General features: G+C 37.7%; 1 protein-coding gene across 5 annotated transcripts in view; it reads right to left on the reverse strand.

Annotated features, from left to right (window-relative positions):
- Positions 1-6,111: 6,111 nt before the first annotated feature.
- The window catches only part of MGLL (monoglyceride lipase), a 206,573-nt gene continuing 196,750 nt past the window's right edge, over positions 6,112-15,934 (reverse strand). For all 5 annotated transcript variants that reach the window (XM_070738385.1, XM_070738389.1, XM_070738387.1 and 2 more), the window contains exons 7-8: positions 8,525-8,740; positions 6,112-6,525 (exon numbers count right to left, since the gene is read on the reverse strand). In XM_070738385.1, the coding sequence (XP_070594486.1) occupies positions 6,391-6,525; positions 8,525-8,740 (351 nt within the window). In that variant the 3' untranslated portion in view covers positions 6,112-6,390. The remainder of the gene's footprint in view (positions 6,526-8,524; positions 8,741-15,934) is intronic.

A 15,934-nucleotide genomic window follows, 5' to 3' on the forward strand; every position in this document is an offset into this window, starting at 1 on the left:
TGGCTGAGAAATGATACACTAAAATCTACATTTCCACCCCATTTTGGGGGAAGGTTATTGCAAAATCCCCATTTCCTCCCGATCACCTGGGACTCGGGAGGCAGAGAATAGATGGGGCAGGGCCAGTCAGAGGTGGTATTTACCGGTTCTCCAAAATACTCAAAATTTCTACTACCAGTTCTCCAGAACTGGTCAGAACTTGTCTATGAACTATATATAAATCACATAAACAAGCACATTATGGTGTGAATGCTGGGCAAACTATGGAGTTCAGAAGAATTGTAGAAATAAGAGTTCCATATTCTGTGGAAAAATTAACTTTAACATTCATTTCTTTTCAAACACGTGTTATAATTTTCCAGACCAGATTAATTCCTTATTATTCCATCCTGCTTTTCAAAAAAGTTTTGCTTGGAAGCCAAAGTACATAACATGGTATTAGAGCAGTGGTTCTCAATCTTTCTAATGATGCGACTTCTTAATACAGTTCATGTTGTGGTGAGCCTCAACCATAAGTCTAGCGCCAATTCTCCCAACAGAGTTTTAAGCTGATTGGCAGGAGGGTCAGAGGGACACCCCCACTGTAAACACCTGATTGGTCGGATTGTAAAAAATGTTCCAAGGCACCAGAATAGAAGGTTTAGCTCTTAACACCATGGGAAATGTCTTTTCCCACGGTTTAGACGACCCCTGTGAAATGGTCGTTCAACCCCAAAAGGGGTCCTGATCCCCAGGTTGATAACCACTGTATTAAGGGCCCTCCCCGAATCTCTTTGGATTCTGTTCTAAGCATGCTAGTGCAGACTTTGGGTTATGTATGAAAAATAGATAGGTGCAATGCATGGCTATTGTTCTGTGTGTAAAAAGTTTAATTTCTGAACTTCCTGGTGTAACTGAATGAATATAAATAACATCAAATAAGCCGTATTCAGAAAACGTAACTTTTATTATTAATGTTCATATATTTTTTCCTCAAAAGTATCTAAGTTATACATATTATCTTTGCTTTAAGTACAAGTATTTAAAATGTGTGTGTATATATATGAGTATATAGTACTGAATAAACTGGAGCACAAGAACAAAACAAGAAACAGTAATCAGAAATTACTTGGAAAAATAAGTATCTTGATAAGGTCATGTCATCAAAGTGATAGAGTGACTAATATAAAAAGAGCAGGCTCATTATAAAACATGGTTCCAGACATGTTATGAATAGGTAAATTGTCATGCCACATTTGTTGCATATAGTAGTGATATACATTAGTTACACGCAACTATTGCTGTCAGAGGAATTATGCTCTCAAGGGGAAACTGTTGGTGTATCAGCAGATTAACCTTGCAATCAGACTCTATCTGCATTTAGATATACAGCTCCCTAGCTGCTCCTGTTAACAAACGCTTTTGCTTCCAGTGCAAGTAGATTTTACAGTAGATTCAGCCTATAGAATACCCTACCTATCCAAATTCAATTCCCCTGTATGAAGGTCCATCAGAAAGACATATAGATTTACAGAACTGTAGAAATATAAAATATGTCAACTACTTAATGACTATACTACCATTTGGTAGAACAGAAATTGTGCATCTCTAAATCAGAATAGCGCCAGATTACTTCAGCTGCTTTAAAGCAGATTTAAAGTATATTTTTCTTTTTGTCCTATGTAAGTCAGCCACCTCTGGTTCTGTTCAAAACTGTCTTGAAAGGATAGGAAGTGAGTGAGGAAAGGGAGAGGGAGGGAAGAGAGAGAAAGAGGGAAAGAGAGAGAGAGAGAGAGAGAGAGAGAGAGATAAAGAAAGAAAGAAAGAAAACTTCTTGAATATATGCCAAGAAAGGTGGCCAAGAACATTTAGGGAGACAACCTAGCAGCCAATCCCCAAGTTACAAATCTATTATCCCCTCTCCATAGCAAACTCTCCAGTTCCTTATTTAAACTAGCTTATACTTGGTAACTTTAACTTCACCTGAAAAAAGCTGCAGTCTTATACAAGAACCTCAACTTAATTTTCAAACAAATGGCACTTTTACGTTCAACCTTAAGAAATTGTAATTATTTAGGTTTTTTTTAAAAAAGTAAAAATGTGAGATTTCACATACAGTAGGGATTGGATCTTAAAAACCAATTGCTCTTTCCCAAGCTTCTTGGGAGATAAAAGCCAAAGAAGCCTACTGGATTAGGGATTCTGGGACAATGGACAGTATTCTGACTGTCCCACAAATATCTCTCTTCTAAAATAATTGAAAAGTAATTCCCACTTTTCTTACGATTCAGCTTCTTATTCCAGACCTATCCCTCTAGTCCTCACAACGCTGCTGAAAGCTGAATATAATTTCTAATAATTCTTTCTATATTGCTTCAGAACTCAGGAGTTGCAGCAGATACTCCCTCAACCAAGTTATTCGAAGGCACTGATCTACAAACTTCTGACTATAAGAAGGAACCAATTAAGTCGTATCTTTCCATATATGTATATGGGCGTATCCTTTTTTAAATGTTTGCTTTCCAGAACAAGTACAGTAGTCCTGGTCTAGATATATTTCACTATAGCTGAAATCCTTGAACAGGTAAAGAATTAACCTTGTACATCTTTGGAATAATCTTATCATGATTGCCTTGAATCCTTGTTTCCATTTCTACACACCTCTTGCTACATCCACAGTATAGCAAGTCTTTTAAGGCCTATCCTCCCCCACCTCCCCTTCCCCCACCCTAAAGAGACACTTTTGGTCACCCAAAATCCTGCTCATGGAATGGGAATGGGTGTCAACAGGCTCAAACAGGCTCCCTCTCGAGTTACAATAGCTTCCCATTCATGGTGGGCAGAATCTTTCTTTTGTGCTATGGAATGATCCACAAAATCCATGCTACCAAGAATTAATTCAGGCTTGTCACTTTAGGCACATTAATGATTTGCACGCAGAGGCACAAAACAGACAACTGTTATTCCTACCAGGCTTCGGTTACAGATTCTTATATTTGGAATTACAGCTGTGTAGAGATCCATAGGTGAAAGGCAAAACGTGATTCGGCACATGACACCATCACATGGTCCAAATTTTACCCATCAACTCCAGATCTCTGCAAGCCCTATTAAGCATCTACTACTTGCATTTTTACTAGAGGAAGAAACCTATTCAAATATATCTGGATTGCAGAAATGCAGAATGGTCACTATACAACAGGAGAAAACTGTTGTGGTTTTGCTGCCATCTAATAGTCATTTGCATTTTTGCATGCCAACTACTATCCTTAAAAATAGATTTGGAGCTGCCCATGAAAATACAAAATTATTTTTCAAATTGGAATGTTTTATATGGGCTCAGTTAAAAAACCTCTAATAACGATACTGTGTGATTCTCCCACTCCTAAACTGGAAGATTAGGCAGATGGTACAAAATGATGCAAAACTGCACCATTGGTATAATCTTTAGCGTGAGTTGGTTTCCAGAAAGGCACCTTATTTCCAGGACTGTATGTAGTCTTTTTTTTTTTTTGCAATGCCTCAGAAAGATCTTATTAGAAATTGAAGCACTGGTTAGAAAGCAGATTCCCCCCATCCCACTGACTTTAGGTTACTTACTGGAGATATTAGCACCTCTACTACCTGCCAAGCTTTGATGGTTCAAATGAATTAATGAATCTGCACTTATGAATCAGCCACTTACTTGATTTCTAGGATGAGTAATAATCACATCCAAATAACCAGATATTAAAGCCCTGTTATATTGGAAAGTAAACTATTCTCTCTTCTTTAACTTCTCATCTCATCTATCTTAATTTTGGTAATTAAGAACTTTGGAAATCTCATGCATTTACTAATGTTGTATCCTAGTATCCATTAGGCCCGTGTTGGCAAACTTGTGGTATGCGTACCACAGATGGCACATGGAACCATATTGGTGGGCACGGAAGACTTTGCCCTGGGTCAGCTTTAGCATGCATGGTTGTGCTGGGCAGCTGATTTTCGGCCTTGGAAAGGCCATTTCACCCTCTGGATGCTTCAGGAAGCTTCCCTGAGGCCTCAAAGGCGAAAAAAAAATAATCCAACAGACAAACCAGAAGTTCGGGAAAACGCACTTCGGGTTTGCCGTTCTGATTTTTGTACTCTGGAGCTTCAGAAGTTTCTCTGAACCCTCTGGAGTGCAGAAACCAGCACAATGGCAAACCGGAAGTGCATTTTCCTGAACTTCCGGTTTGCCCATTTGGGCATTTTTTTCACCTACCAGGCTTCAGTAAGGCCTGTGCGCATGTGTGTGTGTGTGGGAGGGGGCAGCGCGGGTATGTTTACATGCATGGGGGAAGGAAAGGGGTGTGGGCACGTGCATGCATGCTAGCACACACACATCCCCCCTTTTGCACATGAACCAAAAAAGGTTCGTCATCACTGCAATAGGCCATATTTTTGTTTCCAATTCTCACGGGCTACATCAATTGGAATATTTTAAGGATACTTCAAATATTACATCCTTCCTACACAGGAAGCACACACAGGCAGTAAAATCGTGAGAATACGTGCCTGATGGTTGCAAATAGGATTAGTGCTTCTTGGAGAAAAATAGCTGTCTAGTTCTGTAGAGCATCAGGCTTTCCACACAGCAAATTCAGATTTAGAAGTAGCCTGTAAATTGTACTGAATCCTCTCATGCAATAAATGTGTAGGGAATTACAATTTTAAAAATCAATGATAAAAAAAGACTATTTTACAAAAGATAATATGAAATTTCTTCCATCAAAACAACTCATGAAAATGCTACTTGCTGCATAGCAAATATTTGATTACAATGGGCAGCTACCTCATGTTTTTCTACTGTCACTATTCTTCATTAATTAAGTAGTTAGTCACAGTTAAGGCTAAAAACACATCAGGTGAAATTGAGATTGCACACAGCTGCCTTGTCCCATTCATAAGTGCACCAAATCTTTATGTCTAGGCTGCAAAACTCTAAATGACCACTAGATGGAAGCAAAGAGATTCAGAAAACTCTTTCTCTGCAGCCTTTTAAAGATTGCCAAGATCTAGAAGCCCTACTTAAATTACTTCATGCATATCTTACTCTTTCACCATATATCTTAAGTAATAATTGGCTTTCCAAAACAATTTTTAGCAGTAACCCTCTCTGCTGATTAAGTGCTATTTGGAATTTTGTCTGTGGCTGCTGAAATAGCCCTTTTTTCAGCCTACCTGCTGTTAACTTGCTGCAAAAGTTCAAACAGCCTCTAGATGGCAGTATGGAGCTAGAATTATCTGTAGTTGTTTGGATTCTTGCAGCAGTTAGGTTAGGCCCACTCTTTCTTTCTTCTCTTTGGTTTCCTTGTTTTCCAAGAATCACTAATGGCTGGCCAACTTCTAAGTTGGAGTGGGAGCAGGAATTTGAGAACAAAGGGATTATTTCTCAGCAGTGGCAATGGCCTTCTTCTGTATATAACAAAGTAGTTCTCCAGCATAAAAACTATTAGGCAAAGGAATGGCAGCCTTGGCATCTATTCCATATTATACTCCTCCATTCCTCCTTAAGATATGGTATCTTTGAACAACCTACAGAAACTTTATATATTATTTTTATTATTATTTCTCTCTTAAATATAACTTTCAGTTTTATACTTTAAGTTATCTGTAGCACAGGTAACAAAAAAGCAGCCCGAATATTTACATTTCTTGCACTGAAAAATGATTTGGCTTCTGGAAGCAGCAGCATATCTTCAATGCTTTTAAATCTTCTAGATACATTATTTTACATACTCTCATTTGTCTATAGTTATCAACTCTGGAGCTAAACGTTAATGGTCTGAGTACAAACTACTTTCAAAGTGCAAAACTGATGTTTCCGTTATCGAATGGTTTCTTCTTTCAAGGCCTTTTAGGGTTTGTATGGGGAGAAATCCTTTGGCCAGAATGAACAGGAATACATATTAGAACGTTGTGACATGTTCTGAATTCCTCAGCCTCCTAATCCTATCTCGGTCTGTCATATACTTGGTCCTATTAGAAGGCTTGAAAAATTTCAAAGAAGAGGAGGGAAGAATTAAAAGCTAGCAAGAGTAAAAATAGAATGCTGTGGAAGATGCCAAATTTTCAAACATTCCAAAAATTATTGCAATATTAAAAAGTTACCTCAGCACCTCAGGAACTCCTTGGGAAAACCAAAAGCTAAGTTTGGTGAAAGACTGGGAAGTCCATACTAATGTCATTGCTAGCTCTTTCCTCTGTAGAGTAAGGGCTTTAAATGGAGCATGGCATTCTCCTCCCATCCCACGCTGGGTTACACAGCAATTTCTTGTAAAAAAATAAGTTAATTCAGGAGCCCCTATAAGACCTTTCCCCTCAAAGAGAGGCTGTTAAAAGAAAAAGAACGTCCCTTCCCAGTATACCCCAACCACCAGACAGGGGGTTTCAGAGTGGCTTTTGCTTGGATTGGTGGGCTTCCTCAGCTGCTCTCTGGTCAATCCATGTTTCTATTTCTTTAAAAACAGAAGTAGTCACATCAGGAAGCTCTTTGTGGAGAGCATGGAAGGCTTCATCATATACCTGCAGAATGCAAGAAATGAAGTTGAAGGCACATTCCAAATTACTTCTGATACACCATTCTTCTAATATATACCTTTCCTGCGAATTCAATTTGCAATTCTGGCCACACCTTGTCCTATAGTTATCTAATTAACCCAATTTTTGAAGTATTACCTTTAATTAGGGAGCAATCTTGATTTTTGTGTTTGTAAATTTATGTTTATTAGGAAGGTAGTTAATACATTAGAACAGGGGTCTCCAACCTTGGCAACTTTTAAGACTTGTGGACTTCAATTCCCAGAGCTCCACAGCCAGCTGCTGCTGACTGAAGAATTCTGGGAGTTGATGTCCACAAGCCTTAAAGTTGCCAAGGTTGGAGACCCCTGCATTAAAATATTTTAATCACATACTTTCCCCTAGTGCTCAGATGTGTTGTACAATACTGCTAAGTAGCACTTACAGAGACTCTAATCTTTCTCTATTGCAATAATTTATTGTCCATGGATTAAACACATTGGGACATACGGTAGATGCAGGAATTTCACTGAGGATCGTTCATTTTATATATATTTACATTTATATTTATAAAACTTTAGTAACAGCTTAGAAAATCCTGCTCATTTGCTGGAAGGCATTTGCTGGTAAACATCTCTTGCTGATTAATAAAGTGTTATTGAAATATTTTTATTCATTGAAATGCTGCTAAATACAGTATTTCATGCCATATTTGGTCTGCTCTGTATATTCCTTCTCTCATGTATCACACACACACAAAAAATAATCTACTTTAAAAATGTTACATCTACAACTCTTTTCCATTCCTTCTATTTCTTAGTCCTGTGCCTTTATTTATATCCAGCCACAATGTTTTTTTCCTGGTCCTCCATTATTTTCTTTTGATTTGGAATTTCATGTCTTAATGCCCATTTACTCAGTATACTCACAATAACCCTCTATGCCCAAGTGACTCTATGAAAAATAACCTAATCTGTTCCTTATCTACAAAATACATTTAATATTTGTTTGTATACTTAGTTATACTCATCACCTCTTTATTTGCAAATTTCAAGTAGAAACCATCTTTTGCTAATCTCTAATATTAATGCACCATTTTTATAATTTAGATTTCATCTGTTATGTTAGAATTCAGTCATCTCATCCATAAATATCTACCATCTACCATCAATAATGTCTTTAAAATGTACATTGTTCTACCAAATCTATAAATACTTCTTATAAATTAGTAAAGGATGGAATGAGGAACTTCTAATCACAATTCAGAGTTTACAGTATACACAAAAGAAATCCTAAGGAAAATTTGTAAATATATTCACTGTGATGTTTTCAGTGTGTCCAATTGCTCCAGTAGAAACTGGGAATTATCTAACAGAGAACAAAGGAGTTGGAAGAGATTTTGGAGTTGTTATAGTTCAACCCCCTGCTCAAGTAAGATACTTTATACCATTGTAGACAAATTGTCTATGGGCAATGCACAAATTTGAAATAGCCAGGGGAATGGATTATGTGTTTTAAATAATCCTTTTTAAAATGCTGTTGTTCTATGCTACTTCCATGCGCAGTTTTGGAGGATCATGATATCTATTTCTGATTTTAAAAATTATGTGCTAATGAAAACTGCTTCATTCTGTCTCCTGAAATGCAACTTGCTTCTTTTAGGTGGTATTCTAAGCATTTTTATAGAAGTGAGATTTTTATAAACAGCCATTGTCCTTGCTATTTTTGAGTGAACGTATCTCCTGTTTAAATGCTGCTAAAAACAATGGGATTAATCAATTCCTTAGTAAATGGGCTTTGAACTATGGTGAATGGAAGAAATTGAAAGTCTTACTTAAATATCATCCCAAAATTTATTTCATCTGAGTCTTCTCAGTACTTGAAAAAGACTACGTCTAGATAATTTTGTAAAATAGCTGCTTAGACCAATATATCTGAATCACTGAAAAGAGCACAACTTTAGAAACAATAATTGTTTGATCCTTCAAAAATTAAACAGGTTAACCTTGAATGTTTTATCCTGACTTGGGGCTGTATCCATCAACAAGTAAGACCCTCTGATGTCGCAGAGTTTGTCCGGTGAACCATGGAGCACCAAGATAGGTAGAAACAGTTTAGGTAGCGAGCGTTCGATTTTGGCAATAGCATTCAGTAGCTGAATGACAAAGGAGACTTTCATGCCACCATGATAGACCAGGGCGTCTGAACGGTAATTTTCAACCTGTTGGGAGCAAAATGACATTTTGAACATTTTAGACAGCAAGCAATCAACTTCTGATAAGCACTTTTTCTGCCATTTTGGAAGACATATTTTTAAAGAGGATCCATTTTAATAGCCACATACCCTTTCACATTTGATTAGGTTGTAAATAAATGCCCTTCCTCTTTGAATTCAGACTTGAAACTTAATTTTTAATCTTATTTCAAATATATATTGATGTCTGACAAAGTACGACCGGTATGTGCAAGCAATTCACAGTATACTGATTACTGTGAATGGCCAAAAGATGAGTGCCCAATGGTAAATGGCAGAAAGGACTCTAACTCTCTAGATGAGGAGTAGGGAACTATGGCCCTTCTATGACTCGTAGACTTCAACTCCAAGAACTGATGAGGAAGGGAAGAAATTTGGTTTAGAACAGGGGTATCAAACTAATGTCGTTACATTGTTGTCACGTGATATATTGCGACTAATTGCCCTTTGTTAAAAAGGGGGTGGGCGTGGCCAGTGCGTGACACATCTGGCCCACAGACTGTAAGTTTGACACCCCTGGTTTAGAAGGATTTTATTTTGCACACACGCGGTCAGGGAAGGGGCAAGGGAGAAAAAAAATTATGTTAACAGAAAAAGTGTAAACTCTTTTTTGCAGCAGCCTGACATTTTTTGTACCAGCCCTGACATTTTCACCCAAATCCATTTGCCTTTTCTTTTCCAATTTAAACAAAAGTGCTGGGTTTTTCCGGCTACTTAGCAACTAACTCAAGCCTAAAAACTGCCCAGTTGTTTGGTGTTATTCCACAGCATCTCACACACAGAGGCAACATAGCTCCAAGCTGTTTCAGTTAATAAAAAGCAGCAGTTTGAAACTCTCTTGAAAGAAAGAAAAAAAAATCACAAAGGAGTGGGTGGTTGAATTGACAGACGATCCCTTCCCACAAAGTAAAATGATATAAACCGGTATGACATACTCCCTTTGCCACCCCGGTACAAAACCACAAATGTTAAGAGATGGGCTTGTTTGTGTTTGTTCTTGACCCCTTAACCCTATTTTATATTGATATTTTAAAAACTCTTACAAATGCAAGAAATACAAGAGACTCAATAGATGTGCAACTTTTGAAAGTTACTGATCCAAGTATGACATTATGTGACTGTCCAAGCAAGAGATACAGTGAAAGAACAGAAGAAAAAAATATCTAGTGATTACACTTGATGTTAAAAGTTTGATTTAGCATAAATATGAACATATTTGAAACTGCCAGCAAGGTGATGCAAATTGAGAGATTCTGGAGAAAGGCCTTGGAGGATAATGCCAATTTTAATGAGGGATTCAGGAAGGCAAGAAAGGACAAGTCAAAGATTTTTCTTTTTTATTACATTTCTTCTTTCCCAGTATTTAGCTTGCATTCATTAATTTCTCTAAGCACCATTTGCCCAGTTTTGCCTACTATTAACGAACATAATCGTGATTTTTCATTTAAGTTTTTTATAACTTAAAACACTTCAGAAACAGAGATTCTCTCTTCATCCATCCATCTTTAAAGGTAGGCTATTGAGAAGAACTTAATGGTGATATACATGCTTTGTGTACAGAAGGTCCTTAGTGTTTCTCATCAGAAGTGTTGAATACTACACCTATGTGTAACCTTCACTTAAAATCTATTCATAGTACAGGTACCATAGTTCTTATTTAGTGACTGCCCTGACTGCAATCAATCTGCAACCTCAAATAGAGATTGTGAACAAAAATAGCGTATTTTTCAGAGTATAAGACGTGGTTTTCGGCCAATTCCAAGTGCTGCCACCACTGATCTCCCATCAACTGGAACAGTGTTTTTCAGGCCGTTACCATAGCTATTTTTTTGGCCTCTGCCAAAAAGTGCATTGTGTTTCAGGCAGTGGATCTGGCCAGGAGGAAAGAGAAATCTGTGGAGGAGACTGCGCGGCTTTGCAATGTGCATCAGGAAATCGAGGAGGAAAGTATTTTCAGGTGACAGCTTTGGCTGGAACTGGCTTCCGCCTGAAACTTGATGTACTTTTTTGACCCCATACACCTCGTTTTTGGAATGGGGAGGAAAGCATTTTGGGGCAGCAGACCCACGATTCCCTTCCCAATTCCAAAAATGGGGTGTGTGGAGGCAAAAAAGGGCCTTACGTTTCAGGCAGCGGTTGGTTCCAGACAGCACTACCATCTGAAAATGCTTTCCTCCCTGGCCTCCCAATGCAATCTCAGAACTGTGCGCCCTCCACCTCCTTCTCTTGCTTCCTGGGCCAGGAGCAGAAGTTGACCGGTCTCTGCCTGAGTCGTCTGGAGAAGGAGCAGGCAGAGTGGCTAGCCGCCTTGCCTTATACCTCCTGTGCAGCTCCTGCTTTGCCACCCAGTCGCGACCTGCATAGTTCCCTGGGATGCTTCCAGAATCAGGCTCTGATAGAGGCAGCAAAGGCACAGGGGGCTTTCTGGGAATCCCAGAACTGTGTTTATGAGATGGTAGCGTCCAGGAGGACTGAAGTGCTGCATCTCTATTGGGCCTTGCTGCACGAAAGCCAGGCTATAGGTTTGCTTTCCTTGTTTCCTTGTTTTCCTCCCGCAAAACTAAGGTATGTCTTATACTCTGGTGCATCTTATACTCAAAAAAATACGGTAACTTTGCAATTAAGCCTCACATTTATGATCTTTCCAGGTCTGCAAAGCAAAGCTGAAGTAACATTATAAGCAAAAGCATGGTTTCACTTAGTGACCATTTCTGTTAATGGCTGACTTACTGGTTGCTAAACAAAGGATTGCCTGTAGTTGTTTCTGATATTTATCACTGACATTTCTACTTAAGAATGAGATAATTAGAACTATACTATATTTTAAATGTTATTCTACCATCCATTAATTTATTTACATACATTTCTTTTAATAGCCAATATTGTGTGTGCTTGTTTGTTGTTATTACCCAATAAATGAAAATCTAAATGTCTGTTATCTGAATTTGATTTGGGGTTATTACACCAAGTTTAATATCATAAAAATCCATATATGGTTGGTGTGGTTTCACTGCTATTATGACATTTTCTGTTTTTGATTACTTTATCAATTATAGAATTGCTATATCTAAATTATAAAACTCTGAGCTACCGCTAGATTACAGCAAACAGATACATTGCACGGCTTCTTGTTACAATCTGCCAGTTTGGATACAATAATTGTAATGCTAATATAATTCTGCTTCCTGACATGGAAACACTAATGATTTTTAGAATTTATGCAACATTTCAAGAGCCGTGCAATGTATCTGTTTATATTATATATATAAATTATATATATATATATATAATTTTTTAATTATTTTTCACACCTTAAATTTATGCAACATTTCAATGTTCTCTCTAAGCTAGTATACATTACCCCCTCCCTATCCTTAAACAAAGAACTAAATGGTTGCTAAATGAACCATGTGACTTTCAGGCTAGGAAGATCATGACTCTTGCCCTCTCATTTAGATAAAGTTCTCTTGGAAAAGAGTCCTGCACCTAACCAGACCCCTTCCTCCGCACAGGGCAGAGAGATGGCTTAAGCAAACCATCTTTTCCTGAGCTGCATTTCTCTGCAGTGCAGCCTTCGCCCCAAAAATGCTAACCACAAGTTAACAAGTTCAGCTCTGTGACCTTAATTAGTTCATTAGAACCTTACATCAGGCTGCACTGCTGCCTGAAAGTGATCAGATCCTAATTAGTTTCACACTGTGAAACTACTGTGAACACTTGTGTTGCCAAGTGCATGAAATTTGGTTGTACTGTAAATGCATACATTTGGCTGAAAATGTTTTGTTTAAGTTTGTTCAATGAGATAGTTGCTAAATGAGGAATAGCTTTATCTTAGTATTTGTTACAATCATAGTTGTTTGAAGATTTATAATGTGTACGTTTCTGCCTTCAGCATATATTTACAAATTACTGCCTCATCTTTAAAATAATTTCTATACATTTTCTTTTCTTTTCATAGAATACTTTCAGATTTTGTTTTAGAGATGTCTAAGAACCCTTTTAGGTCCAATCAGTCAGATATTCCTCAGTAATATCAGATATATTTGCTCCATAAATCCAAATCAGTTGTGTCCTTTGGATTTCAATGATGTGTAGATTATGAGAGTTGCCTTGAATTAAAAACTGCTAATGTAGCATTAGCTTCCTATAGTGACTTTGTATCTGTATGGCAATCCAATGAGATATGGAACAGGTGATTATATAAACTGTTGATTGGTATTCTCCCATATTTTACATTTAATTGCTTTCAATTGCTTTAATTTGTTTTTTTAATTTGTTTTACTGTTGTTTTTTGTTTATTTTTTATTTTGTAAGAGACATACATCTGTGATGCAAAATATAAATTAAGTGAACAGAGGATAATATAGTATCTTTGATTTATTATATGTAAGAGCAAAAAAAGTTCAAGAGATCTTAACCATGATTTTTTGTCTAAATTTTCAGAGTTTACGGTATTTCCAATTGTATTGGACATTGGTGTTATAGGATTTTTATAATACAGTATTGCTTTTAGAAATGCAGTATAAATGTATTATTAATAATATTTAATTGTCTGATAGATCTATATACTCTTAACAAAAGAAAACAAAGGAAATTCTTCTTAGAGAACCATCTTAGCTGTTCCCATGTGGTTGTTATATGTATGGTGCCCATACTACATCATTTTGTGACTAGATTAAAGCTTGGATATAGTAGGGTTGCTGTGATATAAAAGGCCAAGCATAATGTTTTAAATTATTCCATCTTATATTCAGTGTAGGAATTATATCTTGGCTGCTTCCCATGTTCAGATTTGGTGTACTAATGATGTTTTTCAGATATTTTTCCAGCTAAGAAGAAACCCTCAATGTGGGGAAGATAGCTTGATTCAGAATGCCCACATGGTCTGTAGTTGCAATGCAAGTCCATTTAACCATCTGTATGTATCTTGATTCAAATAGAAATATGATCGCAATCTTCAGTGTACAACTGAAAGTACAATAAAGGAGATCTCTCCCTAAGGCAGAAAATAATTGTTCTGAGCAGCAATGCTGACTCATATTTTATATGGCCTATTTTGGGGGGGGTCTACTGTCTTCCTGGTGTTTCACACTTCAACTCTAAACAGTCCCATCTCATTTGATTCTCATAAGTAGCCAACAAATTATGGAGGGCATCAGATTGGGGAACACTTCTCCAGCACATAACAAAAGAATTGAGATTTGGAATTATGCATCTGATTTAACTAACCAGAAGGGAGAAAACCTAAAATATCTCAAATCCTTCTACATTTCAGTTTGTGCTTTAAAAACCAAACTGCTATGAACACAAACAAATCAGGAAATTTTTGGAGACTATCCCAATGGTATTTATAGAGACTAGAAATTGGTCTGCCTGATGAATATATTCAACATGTAAATAGTGGCTGTTCCCAGCACAATCTGAACTTGTATTCTGCAATATTGAATGTGGGTGATATTATGAAGGTGGAGACTTATTTCTGTCAAGCTGCATATCTTTTACATATTGCTTTTTAAAAGAAAACTAAAAGTAGCAGATAAAATAACATGGTGTTACAATTCAGGTCAAACTGTAGGTTCTTAAATGTCTGAAAAGCTGCTCTGTAGGAAGGTATCTCAAGGTGAATGGCTGCTAGAAACACAATACAATAGTTTTTTTTATTAATCTGCTTAAAAGATGCATCCAGAACCATTTTACTATAACATTCATATTTGACTGCATATATCATTTCTTGGGCATTTTGGCATGGAAGTTTATCTAAATTTTCGTAATAGCATAGAAAAATATACAGCTAGGCCTTATATAAAGGCAACGTCATTAGGCTCATCAGACAAATTCCCTAATATCTTGAAGGGATTGAATCTGATAATATAAAGGTGTCCTTAGGAGTAAAGGTCTCCCACAAACCTGCAATAGCTTCTACTGCCCTAAGTCCTTGGGGAATAAGTCGAATAAATAAAAAAATAAAACAATAAAACAGAGGAATGGGACCTTGTGAGAATAGGTATCATAACAGAAATCTGACAAATGACATTCTTTTACCAGAAGTGGAAAGTAAAGGCTGAATTTGTCACTATGCCACTTATTAATTAATCTACTTTTCATTCAGTAGTGCCAGGACTAATAACCTACCCCATGAGGTAGATTGGACTGAAAGAATGACTAGAGAAAGTGACCCAATTGAGAATGGACCTGTGTCATGCCCCGATCAGAGTCTGAATCTGAGACGGAAGACGAACAGCTGATAGAGAGCGTGAGAGTGGCTCCGTTGGCTGGTAAAAGGAAAAGTGGGCAGAACGGGGAAGAGGTAGAACAAGGGGGAGGAAGTTCATCCTGGGGCACGCAGGGAAGAATGCAGAAGAGAGCAATGTGTGTTGCATGGCTTATAAGGAAGGAAAGGGCCCCGATTTCCTTCACAAGGCACACCTGGGGATGGAGTTTAAAGGACGGACACTTGGGAGGGACATAGGTCCGGAACAAACGTTGAATTCATCTAGTGTTAAGAATGACATTCCTGGCATTACTCCTGACTGTTTGAATTATTGTCATGCTACTTGTGTGCTTGTCTTGTTGGAATTACTGCAGTGAATTCTTCACTTCTGGGACTTATTCTCTTGCCCTGCTGGAATGACTGATTGCAGTCATTCTGCTTGCTTGCTTACTTACTTACTTATTTATTAGATTTTTATGCCGCCCCTCTCCGAAGACTCGGGGAGGCTCACAACAATAATAGAAACAATATAACAGTGAAACAAATCTAATATTAAAAATAAAGCATGTATAAACCTCGAGCAATTAAAACCATACAACACATACATACCAAACATAAGATATAAAAGTCTGGGGGAGGGTGTCTCAATTCCCCCATGCCTGGCGATATAGGTGGGTCTTGAGTAATTTTCGAAAGACAAGGAGGGTGGGGGCCATTCTAATCTCTGGGGGGAGTTGATTCCAGAGGGCTGGGGCCACCACAGAGAAGGCTCTTCCCCTGGGGCCCGCCAAAGGACATTGTTTGGTCGACGGGACCCGGAGAAGGCCAACTCTGTAGGACCTTATCGGCCGCTGGGTTTCGTGCGGTAGAAGGCGGTTCTGGAGGTATTCTGGTCCAATGCCATGTAGGGCTTTAAAGGTCATTACCAACACTTTGAATTGTGACCGGAA

Source organism: Erythrolamprus reginae, chromosome 2, assembly GCF_031021105.1.
Source record: "Erythrolamprus reginae isolate rEryReg1 chromosome 2, rEryReg1.hap1, whole genome shotgun sequence".
Taxonomy (NCBI): Eukaryota; Metazoa; Chordata; class Lepidosauria; order Squamata; family Dipsadidae; genus Erythrolamprus; species Erythrolamprus reginae.